General features: G+C 40.5%; 1 protein-coding gene and 1 long non-coding RNA gene across 11 annotated transcripts in view; one reads left to right on the forward strand and one right to left on the reverse strand.

Annotated features, from left to right (window-relative positions):
- Positions 1 to 914: 914 nt before the first annotated feature.
- LOC148425005 (uncharacterized) lies at positions 915 to 10769 on the reverse strand. The gene is made up of 2 exons (XR_015865273.1): positions 10352 to 10769; positions 915 to 1946 (listed from the first exon to the last, which is right to left on the reverse strand). It is a non-coding gene; the product is annotated as an uncharacterized LOC148425005 (long non-coding RNA).
- tjp1a (tight junction protein 1a) overlaps positions 10204 to 13862 on the forward strand; it is a 108096-nt gene continuing 104437 nt past the window's right edge. For 5 of the 10 annotated variants that reach the window (XM_088412222.1, XM_088412228.1, XM_088412224.1 and 2 more), the window contains exon 1: positions 10204 to 10625. In XM_088412222.1, the coding sequence (XP_088268348.1) occupies positions 10534 to 10625 (92 nt within the window). In that variant the 5' untranslated portion in view covers positions 10204 to 10533. The remainder of the gene's footprint in view (positions 10626 to 13862) is intronic. The other 5 variants (XM_088412229.1, XM_088412230.1, XM_088412233.1 and 2 more) reach the window with 2 other exon arrangements.

A 13862-nucleotide genomic window follows, 5' to 3' on the forward strand; every position in this document is an offset into this window, starting at 1 on the left:
TATCATTCTTGATATATGTCAGCATTTCTCGACATAAACCCCACATTGTTCAATTACAGGGCATAGCGACAGGAAACATTGAGCGTTTCATGTAGAAAGAGACGGAGCTTGTGGTGACAGGTAAAAATGCGGATCATGTGACATACTGACAAATTACACCACTGTGTTTATAAGTTATTGTTTCCTTGTGTGTGCTTGCTGTTTGTATGCATCTCACTTGACAGAGGAGGTTGAGAGAGAGTGGGACAGAGGAACGGTCCAAGGCTACAGATTTAATCTGGCTGCTGTGGTCATGTGATTAATCGTGGCCTGGGACCAGGGTGCTGTAATTTATGGTCACGGGTTGGGATGGTGGCCACTCCAAGGGGAAATCTCACTCCAACCAAACCTTCTTCGCTATATCTCCTTCCACCAACGCAAAATCAAACAGCTGGGCTAAGTTTCTGTTACAGCCCAGGTGTTGGAACAGACTCCTAATGGTGTTTTTAAATACCAAGAATAGACCTTCAGAGTGAAACAGCCAAACGTTGCTTCAGAAAAGATGAAGTTATTACTACCCAAGATATATTTATACATCTTTTTAGAGTCTAGACATTCATCAATAATTTCAAATCTTAGAGTAAAAGCGGGTCTGAAAATAGCTGGAACTGAATGAGTTAAAGTTGAGCATTATTGTGAAGCACTTTAGCTACACATTCTTTACATGACCTTGGAATGGCTTGGCAATGGCTCGTTGGAGCTTGCTTCAAACCCGGATTCATTTTGTGATACGTTTATGATACGCTCTAGCTGGACATGAGCTTTTTAACTGCTTAATACATCTGCAACAATGTGACGAATCAGTGAGTGAACATACTGCCATTACCAGTGAACAAAAATGAGTGATTTTTGATTCAAAAGAAGGAATTTCAATATTACCACACTTTTATTGACAGCTGTTTATCTATGAGAACAGTTTGACGCAATCCAGATTAAAAGAAGCACATATATTTTCATTTTCATACGAAATCGTAATTTGGAATCAATGTATGCAGACGAACTGTATGTATTGTTCCTCACAATAATCACATTTGTGATTATTGTTAACAATAATTAATCGAAAGCACAAATAATAACAGTAAAACTGGCATAAGTATGGGTGACATCTGTGTCTCCATTGAGAGTTTTCTTCCTTTCACGGAGGTGTGGTTGGACAACTCGATGAAAGAGTATTTTGAAGTATTATTTTAAATGAACTGATTCTAATGATTCAGTACATTGAGAGAAACTGTCATGACCATCACCAGACTCAAGAAATCTTCAATGTAAAAATAATGGTGTCTGTTCGACAATATGATTTAATTCATATGAACACATCCAGACGGTCCATTGTTTAAAATGTAAACGAAACCGAATATGATGATTTGAAAATCCATTTCAATTTAAATTCAATTGAATTCATTACAAGGACAAACTGTTTTGATGTTCAAACTGAGGAACGTTTTGATTTTTGCAAATATTCACATTGGATGCCCTACAATACTAGATGGTGGCTTTTGAAATGTGCGCTGATAATAAGTCAGATGGTACTTTTGAATGGAGGAGAAAACCGGAGTTGCATTTGTGAAACCTTCCCAATCATTTGTGTTAGCAGGCACTGCTTTACTTTTTTGGAAGTATTGCATGAATCAATATTACACCGAGAGCAAATCTACTACCTCAACCAATTAAAAAAAACAAACAAAACAAAAAAAACAACAGACAAACACTCAAAATTTCAAAAGTAAAATAGCAAAACAGAAAAGGCTCAGATGTTGTTAAAAACGAGGATAAACAGAACAGCAGGTTCAGAGAATAATCCAACGTTGCCCCTCTCTTCCGGTTGCACTTAAATTGTGGTTTGATCGTTGATGAGATTCAGGAGTGAAGCCCGTGGCTTTATGCCCCCAGGCCAGGAAATGGAAGCTCTGCAACCAAAGCAAAAGTAACACAGGGGAGAAGCAGAGCAGAACACCACAAATGTAGGTATTCATCACACAAAATATGGCTGACCAAACATATCTATATATAGATATACATATTATTGTCTTGTTAATTATCACATTGCGTTTACAAAATAAATAATGAAACTGAACACACCAGAAATTAAAAAAAAAAAAAAAATCTTTTCATATGTATTATCCTGTTTCTCCCATTGTAAATGCATGGTCTATTTGACTGGTGCCCGCATCCCCAACAAATGTTGTCATGTGACAACGTCATTCAGTTGAGCTAATTGTGTAAAATGTTATTCTACACAACTGAAGTCACCATTGCTCTGGTATTAAACAACAGTGAATGGTCTGCATTTAGTGAGGATTTTTTTTCAACAAGGGATGTACTAAAACTGCCTCCTGCACACAATCCAAATGTTATACGGTAATGATGCAACATAAGTAGCGATACATAATTCCCTCTCGCTCAAGAATATCTTGTAAAGAGTATTTACCACGACCTGAAACACTTTTACGTCTCCTCTCCGGCATCACTTTCACATATTCTATCTCATCTAGGCATGTGAAGAAGTGTGAATGCTCAGTTGACTTTGAAAAAGACATTTTGTGTTGCGTTTTTGGGTAGATGCTGTTTTGCCAACATCAAGCAGTGCTGAGAGCAGCTATTCTGACCTTCCCCACCAGCTGCTTCTCTTTGTGTGACCAGCCAGTGTTATCTGTTTTTGCTCACTGACTATTTCCCTCACCGTTGCACTGTTATTCATTCTTGATTATCTACATTTACTTTTTCAGATGCATGGGCAATCTCAACAGGCCTCTGGGTACATAGACAGCAGTTTCACCTTGTTTAGGAGCCTCAGTAAATATTTAATTGCAGTGACTGTGGGGCTTAACCTCACCTTACATTGGTGCTTCACAGCAAAAAGACACATAATGCTGCTCAGTATCGCTTAAATCAGGGATGGGCAACTGACAGCCTGGGGCTTCATGTAGCCCACGTGCACAATAATTCTCACTAAATACTTGTGTTGTTTGCCACGAGACATGGGGCGATAACCCAATTGCAGATATGTCGCAGTTTTAGAAGTGGCGGTCATTGAAAAACATCTAAGTCTATCCAAACTTGTAAGTTTAGTTTTTTTTTTTTTTTTTCCGACGTCCTCTACCTTAACGAGTAGCTGCAAATGTAGCTCTCATTGTGTATCATACAGATGTCCTCCTCTGCTGCAGCGGTTCATTTTCTTTTTTTGTCGGCTACGGCTAACTACGGCAGGTATCAATAAACAGTAAAATGTGGATTCTGTCACCTCACGTTGACTATCCTCCCCACCCCGCAAAATGCATGCATACACGCACGTACGTACACACACACACAAGCATGCTCACACATGCTCTTGTCCTATAGCGAGTGAATGAGATACATACCGTCGCAGTCGGAGTTCGAGGCGGAGTCAGTAGAGATGGTGTTTTTATTGACATTCCAACTTATATCTCAAAACCAGCAACGCAAACGCACGTCAAAGAAGTAAATTTGCTTTTTTACACCACTTTTTACGCCTAGCAGGATCAGAGACAGCATCGAGTACACCACTCTAGATGCCTAGCAGCGACCAATGTTCATTTTGAAAAATGGCAGAGGCCATTTGGAGTACAGTATTAACATCAGTCGACACCAAAAAGCGGCGTCAAAAGTAAAAAGTACCGTTCTAAATGCTATGTCTGTCAGAGTCCACCTGTCCAGTCACCTCATTTTCAGCCTTATCACACTTGCTCTATTCCTCTGCCAATCAGCACAGTCATCAACAGCTGCTGCCAATCTGCTGGTCACTATAAAACCCAGTCTCTTCCTCGCCACCTCTGCCAGATAGACTCTATGTGCAACACCAAGTTTTCCAGCAGCTGCCTGATTACCCGTGAATCGACCCTGTCCACCGGCGACTGTCCAATAGCCTGCTGATCTGACCTGTAGTGTTTCAACCCTGCCTGAACCCGATCACCAGCCTGCCGATTCTACAAGTTAGCCTGTATCTCGTTCCTATTTGCCCTTAGCCACCCGACTGCCCGCCTCCTTCTGACTTCGCCCGGTCCTGGCTATCCACCAAAGCAGCGGTTTTCACGTCAGCAAGTATCCGCTTATAAATAAAGAAACTTTAACGGTGCTCACCTGTCTTCATGTGCTCTTTTCCCTCTTATCCCCGTGACAATTTCTGGTGTTTTTCAACACGAATGTCGGTCACCACTAGCTGTCTAACGCGGTGTTTCACTGGCAATCTCGGATGTTACTTGGCACAAAAAAGCAGTATTCCAAACGGAGCGGCTTTACTCAAAACAAATGCAAATTTGGTGTCGTATGATCTCTTCCGCTTTCCGTAGTGCAGAAGCGGAAGAGATCCGGAGTGACACGAGGATTGTTTTTGTGTACATGTGTGCTTGCGTGGGGAAATAGTCAACACAAAATGACAGAATCCACATTGTACTATTGATTGATACACATAGTTGAATGACCATTTTGAAAAATATTATTTTATACTAATGAAGTGCCCACATTTCAGTTAAAATCGGGTGTGTTCAATTAGGAAGAATTCATGTATATGTTTATTGGTGAGCAAGTGTTGCTCACTAAAGTTTTGTTATAATTTTATTTACGTATCTTTTTTTAATTTAGCATGGTAAATGTTTGTTATTTTAATAAATGCTGTTATGAATCTTGTTTCAAAATAAAACTGTTTTCATAATGTAGAAAAATGTGAAGACTTTAAAATGATATGTTTAGTGAGCTGTAATTTCAATAGTCATACCGTGATATTTATGCACAAGGTTATCGTACTGTCTGAATCTGAAATCGTTCCCATGCCTGGTGCCTAACACAAAGAAACATATTTGTTTTAACTAAAGCTTGACATCTAATGTCATTACAATCTAAAAACAGTTAAAAATAACCCAATTATGAATCAAAAAAGGACAGACCGAATATTGTTTCAAATTGACCCAACTTTCTGGATTGTTAAATACAAATCTACCCAATTGTGATCCATTGTTAGAGTTGTTTTTAGCAAATCAAACTTGAAAGTTCATTTAAATTACCCAAATATTGGGTTGGTCTTTTTTTAGTACCATAAATGGGTTGTTCAAATCATGCTTTTACCTGGTTAAAAAAAAGAACAAAAAACATGCATTGAATATTAAAAATTCATGTTTTTTGCAGTCTCTGTCTTAGATACCCCAAAATGTGTGGCCGTTTATGGTCCCTGCATCGTACTGCTGAAATATTGACAATTCTGTCGAATGTAAACAAGCATGCAGTAACCGTATCATGACTTTTATGTGCTCGTGGAAGATTTCTTTGCCCTTGACAACTCACTTAAGACTCATGTTTACTGGCCATCTCAATTTGACACTGAATCAATCGTTGGATCAATATGCATCTTTACAGAGCCTGTGAGACGCGGAAGGATGACTTACTGAACTTGGCATCACATGCTTAGTATACATTAAGAGATGCATGGTAAACAATTCACGCACATCATAATCTGTGTTTATAATTCTGCCAATCATTGATGTACATAAAATAGGCTTAAGTCTTTAGAGTTAGAAGAAAATAAACATGAATTCCACTCTCATTGTTTTTGTTTTGTAAAGGTCCTTTCAATTCATAGGAAACCAATAATGTATATACAGTATATTATTGAAGTATGGCTGTGCATGTAAATGATGCAAAGAAGGGACGCAAGGCAGATATGCGCTTTCAAAAAAACAATTTCATTCAAAGAAAACATAAAAGCAGCCATATTATTATATTATTTAGATTAAACAAGCTGAAAATAACAAGTTCAAAAATGAGAAACAGAAACTAACCAAAACCAGAAAACAGGCCTCACAGTAGCATGAAACATGAGAGTACTAAGGTAAGGACAAAACAACAATATTATCAACAAGGAATCAACACGGACTGAAAGAAAGCAAAGAACAAAATGCAGGCCAGTTGACGAGACAACAAGGAGCACATGAACAAGACAGAAGTGACAAGACACAACCGGAGGATAGTTGACAAAATGTAGAGCGTCGACATGCACAAGTGAACACAGTAGCCTAATGAGAGATACATGGGAAGCAAGAAAAACATGACAGAAATAATGATAACTAAAACCAAAAATCAAGAAAACATAACGCAACAAAGAAGGAGGCAGAACATGACATTATAATCTCACTAAATACATTGCGTATTGCTGGTGTTGTGTGGAATTCTCATTTGACTCGAAACATCACTTTACAAATCCCAAACCCGGCGTATTTGCTCAACAATTACAATTGCATCGACTAAGAGAGCAAGGTATTTTCAACACTTTAGATCAGTCAACCATTTGTTAAAACAACACATATAGATTTACCGATAATATAGAAGTGGGAAAAATATTTATCTGGCCATTTAACATAGCTTATTCATTGACAACTTCTGCTGTCTGTAGTCATGTTTTCTTCTTCATTATATGCCCTCGATTTTCAATGGGAGACAGGTCTGGATTGCTGCCAGGCCAGTCTAGTACTTGCACTCTTAGTTTAAGACCGGGCTGATGTAGCATGCAAAACATGTAGCATGCATTAACAGCATCCCTAGAAAAGATGCTGTTAAGATGGCAGCATATGTTGCTCCAAAACCTGTATGTATCTTTCATCATGAAAGTTGCCTTCGTAGATATGTAAGTGATACATACAACCATTGTAAACATTCTTTGGATCACTCACTACTCTACTATGTTGAGCCTTTAGGAGTTGAGGATCTGGTGAATTCACCATTCCCAAGACTGAGCCAATGTTTCCTCATATCTTCTTGAGATGTGTACTACTCAGCTGTCTCCGGCATCACGCTTCAAGGATCCTTGCCTGCCTCTCAGATCTCTACTGGAATCTTCCTTTCATGGCAGCCCCTTTGTCCTGAACCCAAATGAATTGTGAGGGTCAACTGCATCTTTCACTGTCAAAGTCAGTTTGGGGTTTTTTATCGGGTTGCTGTTTTATATATATATATATATATATATATATATATATATATATATATATATATATATATATATATACATTCCTTATGTTTCGGACTATAAGCCGCGTCTCATGATTTGAGCCCTTATCTGTTTTTTTTTGTTTTTTTTTTTGCTAGCCACCAGCAAGCAAATGTGTGTATCTGTGTGTTTGAAGTTTCAATTTATGGAACAGCTGTGAAATAGAACTGAAATAACGTGAATCAATGGTTGTGCTCAAAAGGAGTTTTAAAAATATACTATTAAAAAAGTATGTCTTTATTGAATAAGAGAATTAATACAATTTTGGGTAAATTTGTGTTAATTTTATACATAGTACACAGTATGTATGATTTTATTCATGTCTTAATGACTGTATAAATGAATTGCAATGTGTTTTTATGTTCAATAAACTAATCCATCAAACATAGGGAGATAAAAAAAAAAAAGGTGAAGTATTGAAGTGCTGAAGTATTGATTTTGATTTTGAACTGCTATTTAACTAACAGTATTCTGTTCGTGTTGAAACTATCCATCCATCCATTTTCTTTTAATACGTTGGGACTAAACATGCAGGCATGTTCAGTCTGTTAAAGAGAGGCTGTTGCTGTTGGCAGGCAATTAGGAAAAATGAAAAAGAAAACGAGTAAACTTCCATGTACCATCTTTTTGCAGAAATATCTCATTTTATTACCTGCAGTTTATATACCGGTTCGGCTTATACTTCGGAAAATATGCGATTACGTATAAGGATGGATTCAGACATTGGTTCAGTCTGCTTGCTTTTTTTTAATAAAAATAATGTTGTCACAGTTCCCCAGCTCAGCCAACTCATTTTTTGACCTCACCACACCTGCTTGCCTCCTCTGCCAATCAGCCAAATCACCACAGCTGCAGCTCATCACCTGTTCAGTATTTGAACCAGGAACACCCTCAAGCACCTGCTAGATTGTCTAAACCTAAGCCTGCCGACATGACTGGACCTTCGGTATTTCGACCCTGCCTGTATCTGACCACCTGCTAGCCTGTCGCTTTAACCAATCTGCCCAAGCCCCCGTCCCGTCCGCCTTTCCTCGCCCGGCTGCCAGTCAAGCTGCGGCTCCACTGACTCCAAAACCTCCACCACTATTCCATGCTCCCATCAGCTCCCACTACTGCCCGCACCTTCTGCTCAATAAATGTTCCGTCATTGCTCTTACCAGTCCGTGCGTGCTCTTGGGTCCTCTCTACTGCCCCCGTAACAAATGTGGTACATTATGGTGGTGTATGTGGTATCTCTCTCTCTCTCTCTCTCTCTCTCTCTCTCTCTCTCTCTCTCTCTCTCTCTATATATATATATATATATATATATATATATATATATATATATATATATATATATATGTATGTATGTATGTATGTATAGGCAGACAGGCAGGAGGATTTGCTCCAGTTTGTACTGTTCACTTAACAGTGTTACCTTGTTTCGAAATACCTGCTTTGAATGCGGAAGGCCACACTGTATTTCCTGTTTGCGTTCTCCATTCGTTATTAACGGGGTTTGTGTTAACAAAGGTTGTTACCATCTTGTATTCAAGAAAAGAACAAGCAAACAGACTCAACGTTTGAGTCCATTCTTGCTCACCCGCAGGGGTACTAAGATGACTTTTATTTTGCGTTCAGAATTCTTCAAGCGCGTTCGTTTTTAATATTCAGTTATATATTACTCTGAAAATGTGTACTTTTAATCTGGAAGGCCTCACTATATTTCCGTTTCCTGTTATTACCTTCCCAAAACTGATTGGCTGTCTCACATCATGTTTCGTGTCAACTCGCACCAAACACATCCTCTAGATGTCGCCTTATCACCCAAGCATACAAACGTCATTGACCGCAATTCAAATGCGTCTCTTATTACGCCGTCCGCGTCGTCGATCTAAACCAAGCATTGTTTATTTTCCAAAACCACTGAGAGTCGCAACATAAGGACAAAAGAGATGCATGTGGCTCCGGAGCTGCGGGTTGCTGACCCCTGATCTAGTTAGTCTGATTAGTTACACCTGTCTTCATGTCCCCAACCATTTGTCCATTCAAGTGGTTTCCCCTGCCTCTTGTTCCCATCCAGCTGTTGCATGTTTCCCTGGTTAGTCTTCTTTTATTTAAGTCCCAGTTTTGTTTCAATTTATTTGTCGGGATATTGTCTGCTGTCAATTAAGCCAAGTCCACCATCTCCCCCGAGGAGTTCCTACCTTCCTGTCTCTGTTCCCTGCTGCCTCCCATGCGTTTGTTTCAGTTTTGAATTTTTTGTTATTTCGTATTATTTTTGTTCCTGTTGATTCTGCCTCAGTTTTCATTAAACCTTCTTTGTTTGAGCCACATCTCTCTCAATTTTATACATTTGTTGGGGTCCCACACAATCCTTCTCTTCACCCGCCTTACCCAGATGTGACAGTCTGTGAATTTCCCAGCTCATTTGTGATCAAAATGAGAAGATACCACGCAGCCTTATGGAGTATATTAACGCAGATTCTTCTTGTCATGTTCGTGCTTGAAACATTTTACCTTCTGAAAAAGAATGAAGAGTTTCAAATCAAACAGCCATTTACCCACAAATTCAGCCTTTTTAAAGGGAATTCTCTTTGAGAATTCAGAAAGGAAACATGAGCATCATAAGCATAACATCCAAATGTTTCATGTTTTCCTGTTCAGCACCGCAACTCTGATTTGAAATCTTAAACATCAAGAAATAGCAAATTGTGCTTCACTATTTTTTTTAGATTTTGTATTACAGCTTAGCATAGGTGTGATGAAAAAAAATGGAGGTAATTCCAAATACTGTTAGTTTAGGGCAGCCTGATGTCAAATATTTCACTCCTCAAAAGAGCTGACAACAAGAAAATAATGAAAATTCATTTTTGTTATCTTGTGCCATGTTGGATACTTGTGTGTTCCTACGCTCGTTATCATTTTCACACTCTGGTTCTCTCCCCTCTGCCTATTTAAAACATCAAAAAGGCGCCCATCGTCGCTGAGATTTTCTCTCACCGCTCGTAGGTTCTAACCCCCTCTCCTAAAGCATTTTATCTCCCCCTCTTCCCTCCTCCTTCTTCTCTTCCTCTGTGAGCGCACTCCTCTTCCTACCTCACAGACTCATGGATGCAGCCGCCGCCGCATCCTCTCCGACTCTGCTCTCCTCACTCTTTGCGAGGGGATCAAACTAAACAAAATCGAGGGTGGGCACAGGGAAACAAGTGTCCGCTCCCGGGCGTGCCTCAACAATGAGCCCGTCCTGCCTAAAATTGAATGGATTAGCCAATCTATTCTGAGCTCTAATGAGATTAGAGGGGCAGCGCGCAGACATGCAGGGTGGCGGCGGCGTGGTACCTTTCCTTCGGCTCCCCGGGGACCGCTCCCCCTGGAAATGGCGCCGTTGACGCCGCCGGACGCGCGGCGGATGTCGGGGGACCTTTGGAGACATTTGAACGCACGCTCACCTGCGCCGCTCGTGCGGGGCGCGGATTCCTCGAAGTAGCGCTCCCTCCAAAGTCGAGAGACGGAGCCCGAAGATGAAGTACCAGAAATACATCACGGTGATGCAGATGGCCATGGGAGTGACAGCCTCTAACAAAGACTGCCTCCCCGCCAAGAGACAGCTGTGGTGAGTTGGAAGTGTACATACAGTACAGTAGGCTCGGTGCGTGTGCGTGCGTGCATGCATGTATCTTCTTGGGTGTTGGGGAAAATAGCTAGCTTTCATTTGAGCCTCTTAAGCGTTGTAGTCACGGAAGGTGTCAAAGTTGCAGCTGAGCATGAGCAGCTGTTGACGGAAGTAGCTGCATCGCTGCTCTCCGGCGCAATCCTCTTTTCTTTACCTTTGACAACATACATGCACGTTTAGGTGTGTACGCGCGCGCGCGCGCCTCTGGCTTCCTGTGCAGCCGTGCGTGGCTCACTTTGCATGTTTGTTATGATCGTGCGTTACTTTCACACGTGCACAATACCGGGCAGGTGTTCTCACAATCACACTCATTTAAAGCCCACCAGCTGTTTTCCTTTCAAGACCATCTTATCTACGCGTTTCCCATTTCTGCCTTTGATTTTTTTTTGTTTTTTTAAAGAAGCGCATCCACTTGCATAATGACTTATTCAGTAGCTTCCTTCATGTGCATGCTGAAGGCTTCACTCATTATGCGTGCGTATGATTTTCCACTCCATTTGACCAGTTGTCTGCTTTAATGGTACATAAACAACATCAGCCATCACACGCGGGCACACGCACACGCACGCGCGCACATGCACGCGTTATCATCGATATCTGCCTATCTTGTTTTGTGGAAAGCAAACCGGCACTTCGGTTGTCATCATCAACTTCATCATTTAGATGATAAGCGATAATGCAAACTGTAAGACATTTCTGTGCATGCACAATAATTACCCAATGTAAATATTCCACTACTGTATTTACACAATATTGCAGGAAAAACAAATCAGTACTAAGAGCCAGATCCCATGTGCTCCTTCTCCTAATGTGAGTCCCAGGGTGCATATCCCTGTTCAAATGTTCAAAAGAACAGTCATGACTTCATCTTTAGGCAGTTCTGACCAAACCTTGTCAAGTAAGATTGTCTGTGTTTTGAACAGTCATAGTTACATTATGACATAATCATCTTCGTCCTCTGTTCTTGACTTCCACTCATTCACAGGAGCATTTTCTGGTAGAAGCCACCTGTCAGTCCGTTGGTCTATAAGCATTTAGACTTTTTTGGACAGTGTATGGGTAATGTTTGACCAAGCTTTTAAAGTGTTGGAATTTGAGTTGTCTGTTTAAGTACAAGTAGATGGAGGTGGGAAGATACAAAGATCTATGAATTGATTTGCACCGTAGTTCAGTCACAGTGTGAATTCCAGAGTTAAGCAAATCCATCTGAATACGACCGGATCAATGAAACAAAGTGCAGTAATGAGCAGAATTGATTTTGATCCCCAATGTGTGGTGCCCCCTTTATGTCGCGGATCGTCTGCTTGCCTAATATCACCACCATGCATGTTTGTAACATGATAAGTATCAATGCTTTTGAAGGGCACAAATGCACTGACTCCTTATGCACTTAAAAACAAACCGTCAGAGGTTATCATGAAGAAAAAAAAGGTTTGTGTGTCATTTTGAGATCAGTGTTGCAGTCGCGATTTAGATTGAAATCGTTCATAGCTGACTAGGCTATGCTCTCTACATGTACAAACTTGGTGCGCACATAATCTTGCTTCCATCTTTTACCTGAAAGGCACTTTTTTGTTGACCTAATTTCATTTTGGCTTCTGGATAAAAAGGGCTGGTTATTTTCTCTGATGCAGAAGCACAGTCTTGGATTTGGAGGCGCTCTTCAGCATGTCGAGGTGAAGGCCGCATCTCCTTTCTTGAAGATTGCAATGTTCTCTGTGCGTTCAAGAAATGTTGGGGTGCCCCTGGACTCAAAACAAACCCCCCCCCCCCAAAATATCTATCTTCAACTTGCTTGACTGTTCTAGTTGCCAGCCTTTCTGTTCACGGCAGGTTTTGCAAAAGTCAATCAAAATGACGTTATTTCAGAACTACTTTCTCCAAAAGCTGTGTTTGTCAGAAATTAAATGAGCCAGAGTACCTGTGAAGACATTTCTGTCTCACAGGTTTGTCATTCTCCTTTAGTATTTTTGTTGAAATGCTCGAACCTTTCAGATACATCGCTAACGGTCATTTATGTTTTATTGAGCCTCAACTTTTCCGGTTGCATCAAAGCCAAAGGTGATTACTCATACTGTGCATATGTATCAAGTACATGCGGTTGGGAGAAAAACAAATATTTAAAAAAGAAATTGATTTTGGTTATAAAATTGATTTTCATCCATCTTGATTGTCAGCATTATTGTAACTAGTCAGTCAGTGTCTGTATTTCCATTCCAAAATACAACCCGCCAAAGTGTTTTTATTAAATAAACAATCAAATGAATTTGCAGGACACTTTCCCAACTGAAAATGCTGTACTTTGCAAGTAATTTTCTTGTGCATTCACACAATTTATTGTCTAGGGACATAAATGGCAACAATCCGGTGGAAAGGCGCTTTCTTGAACAGGCCGATATGAATACGTCCATTTATGATATCTTCTGCCATCTCGTGGAAAAGCACTGAACAATTCTGCCTTTCATTTTTTTTTAGGATCGCCGTAACTGATATGAAAGAATTCAGTGGCAATTAATAGATAATAATTTGTGGACTAATGAAATGAAAACTGACAATTTCCCACGGCACACCTGATGATATATGGCAACACACAAGGGTCCCATTGCTCCATGGCTGGGAATCACTGGCCTGGAGTAATATGCCCGACTTAGTCACACAAGGGAAAGGATTTGATTTCTCTCCTTAGCCTATGCTGTCAAATTGGATGCAAGGGACATAGCGGTGACTCGGTTTTGACGCTTCTTCTTTAAGAGTGGCGCGGCGCTATGTCTGTGGCCATTACATCAGGGTGGGGGAAGGGGCATGGCCATTAAAACTGGATTACTGTATTGCCTCCGACAGCTACTTTAACGAAGCGAAGCTGATCCAGGGTGTGCCTTCGCTTTCCGCGCCTCCATGAAGTCACTCCCTGCATTCCCTTGCATGCCATGTCCATCGTTATTTGTGGTGAAGCCAGGGTCACGCATTGGGAAGCTTCACCCACCAACTTTAATCATTTCCACCATTATTGTGAGCATGGCAGCCACTGAGTGGAAAAATGTTACCGCAAGTCACGTGTTTTTGTCCACCTATTCTCTAACCTCTGTAGCACATACAATCAATACCTAGAGGCGGCATCTCGGCAGAATGTCGATCTTGAAATATCGATCGCATCTGAGATCCAGTATGAATGTGCCT

Source organism: Hippichthys cyanospilos, chromosome 4, assembly GCF_059441005.1.
Source record: "Hippichthys cyanospilos isolate Australia breed blue-spotted pipefish chromosome 4, RoL_Hcya_1.0, whole genome shotgun sequence".
Taxonomy (NCBI): Eukaryota; Metazoa; Chordata; class Actinopteri; order Syngnathiformes; family Syngnathidae; genus Hippichthys; species Hippichthys cyanospilos.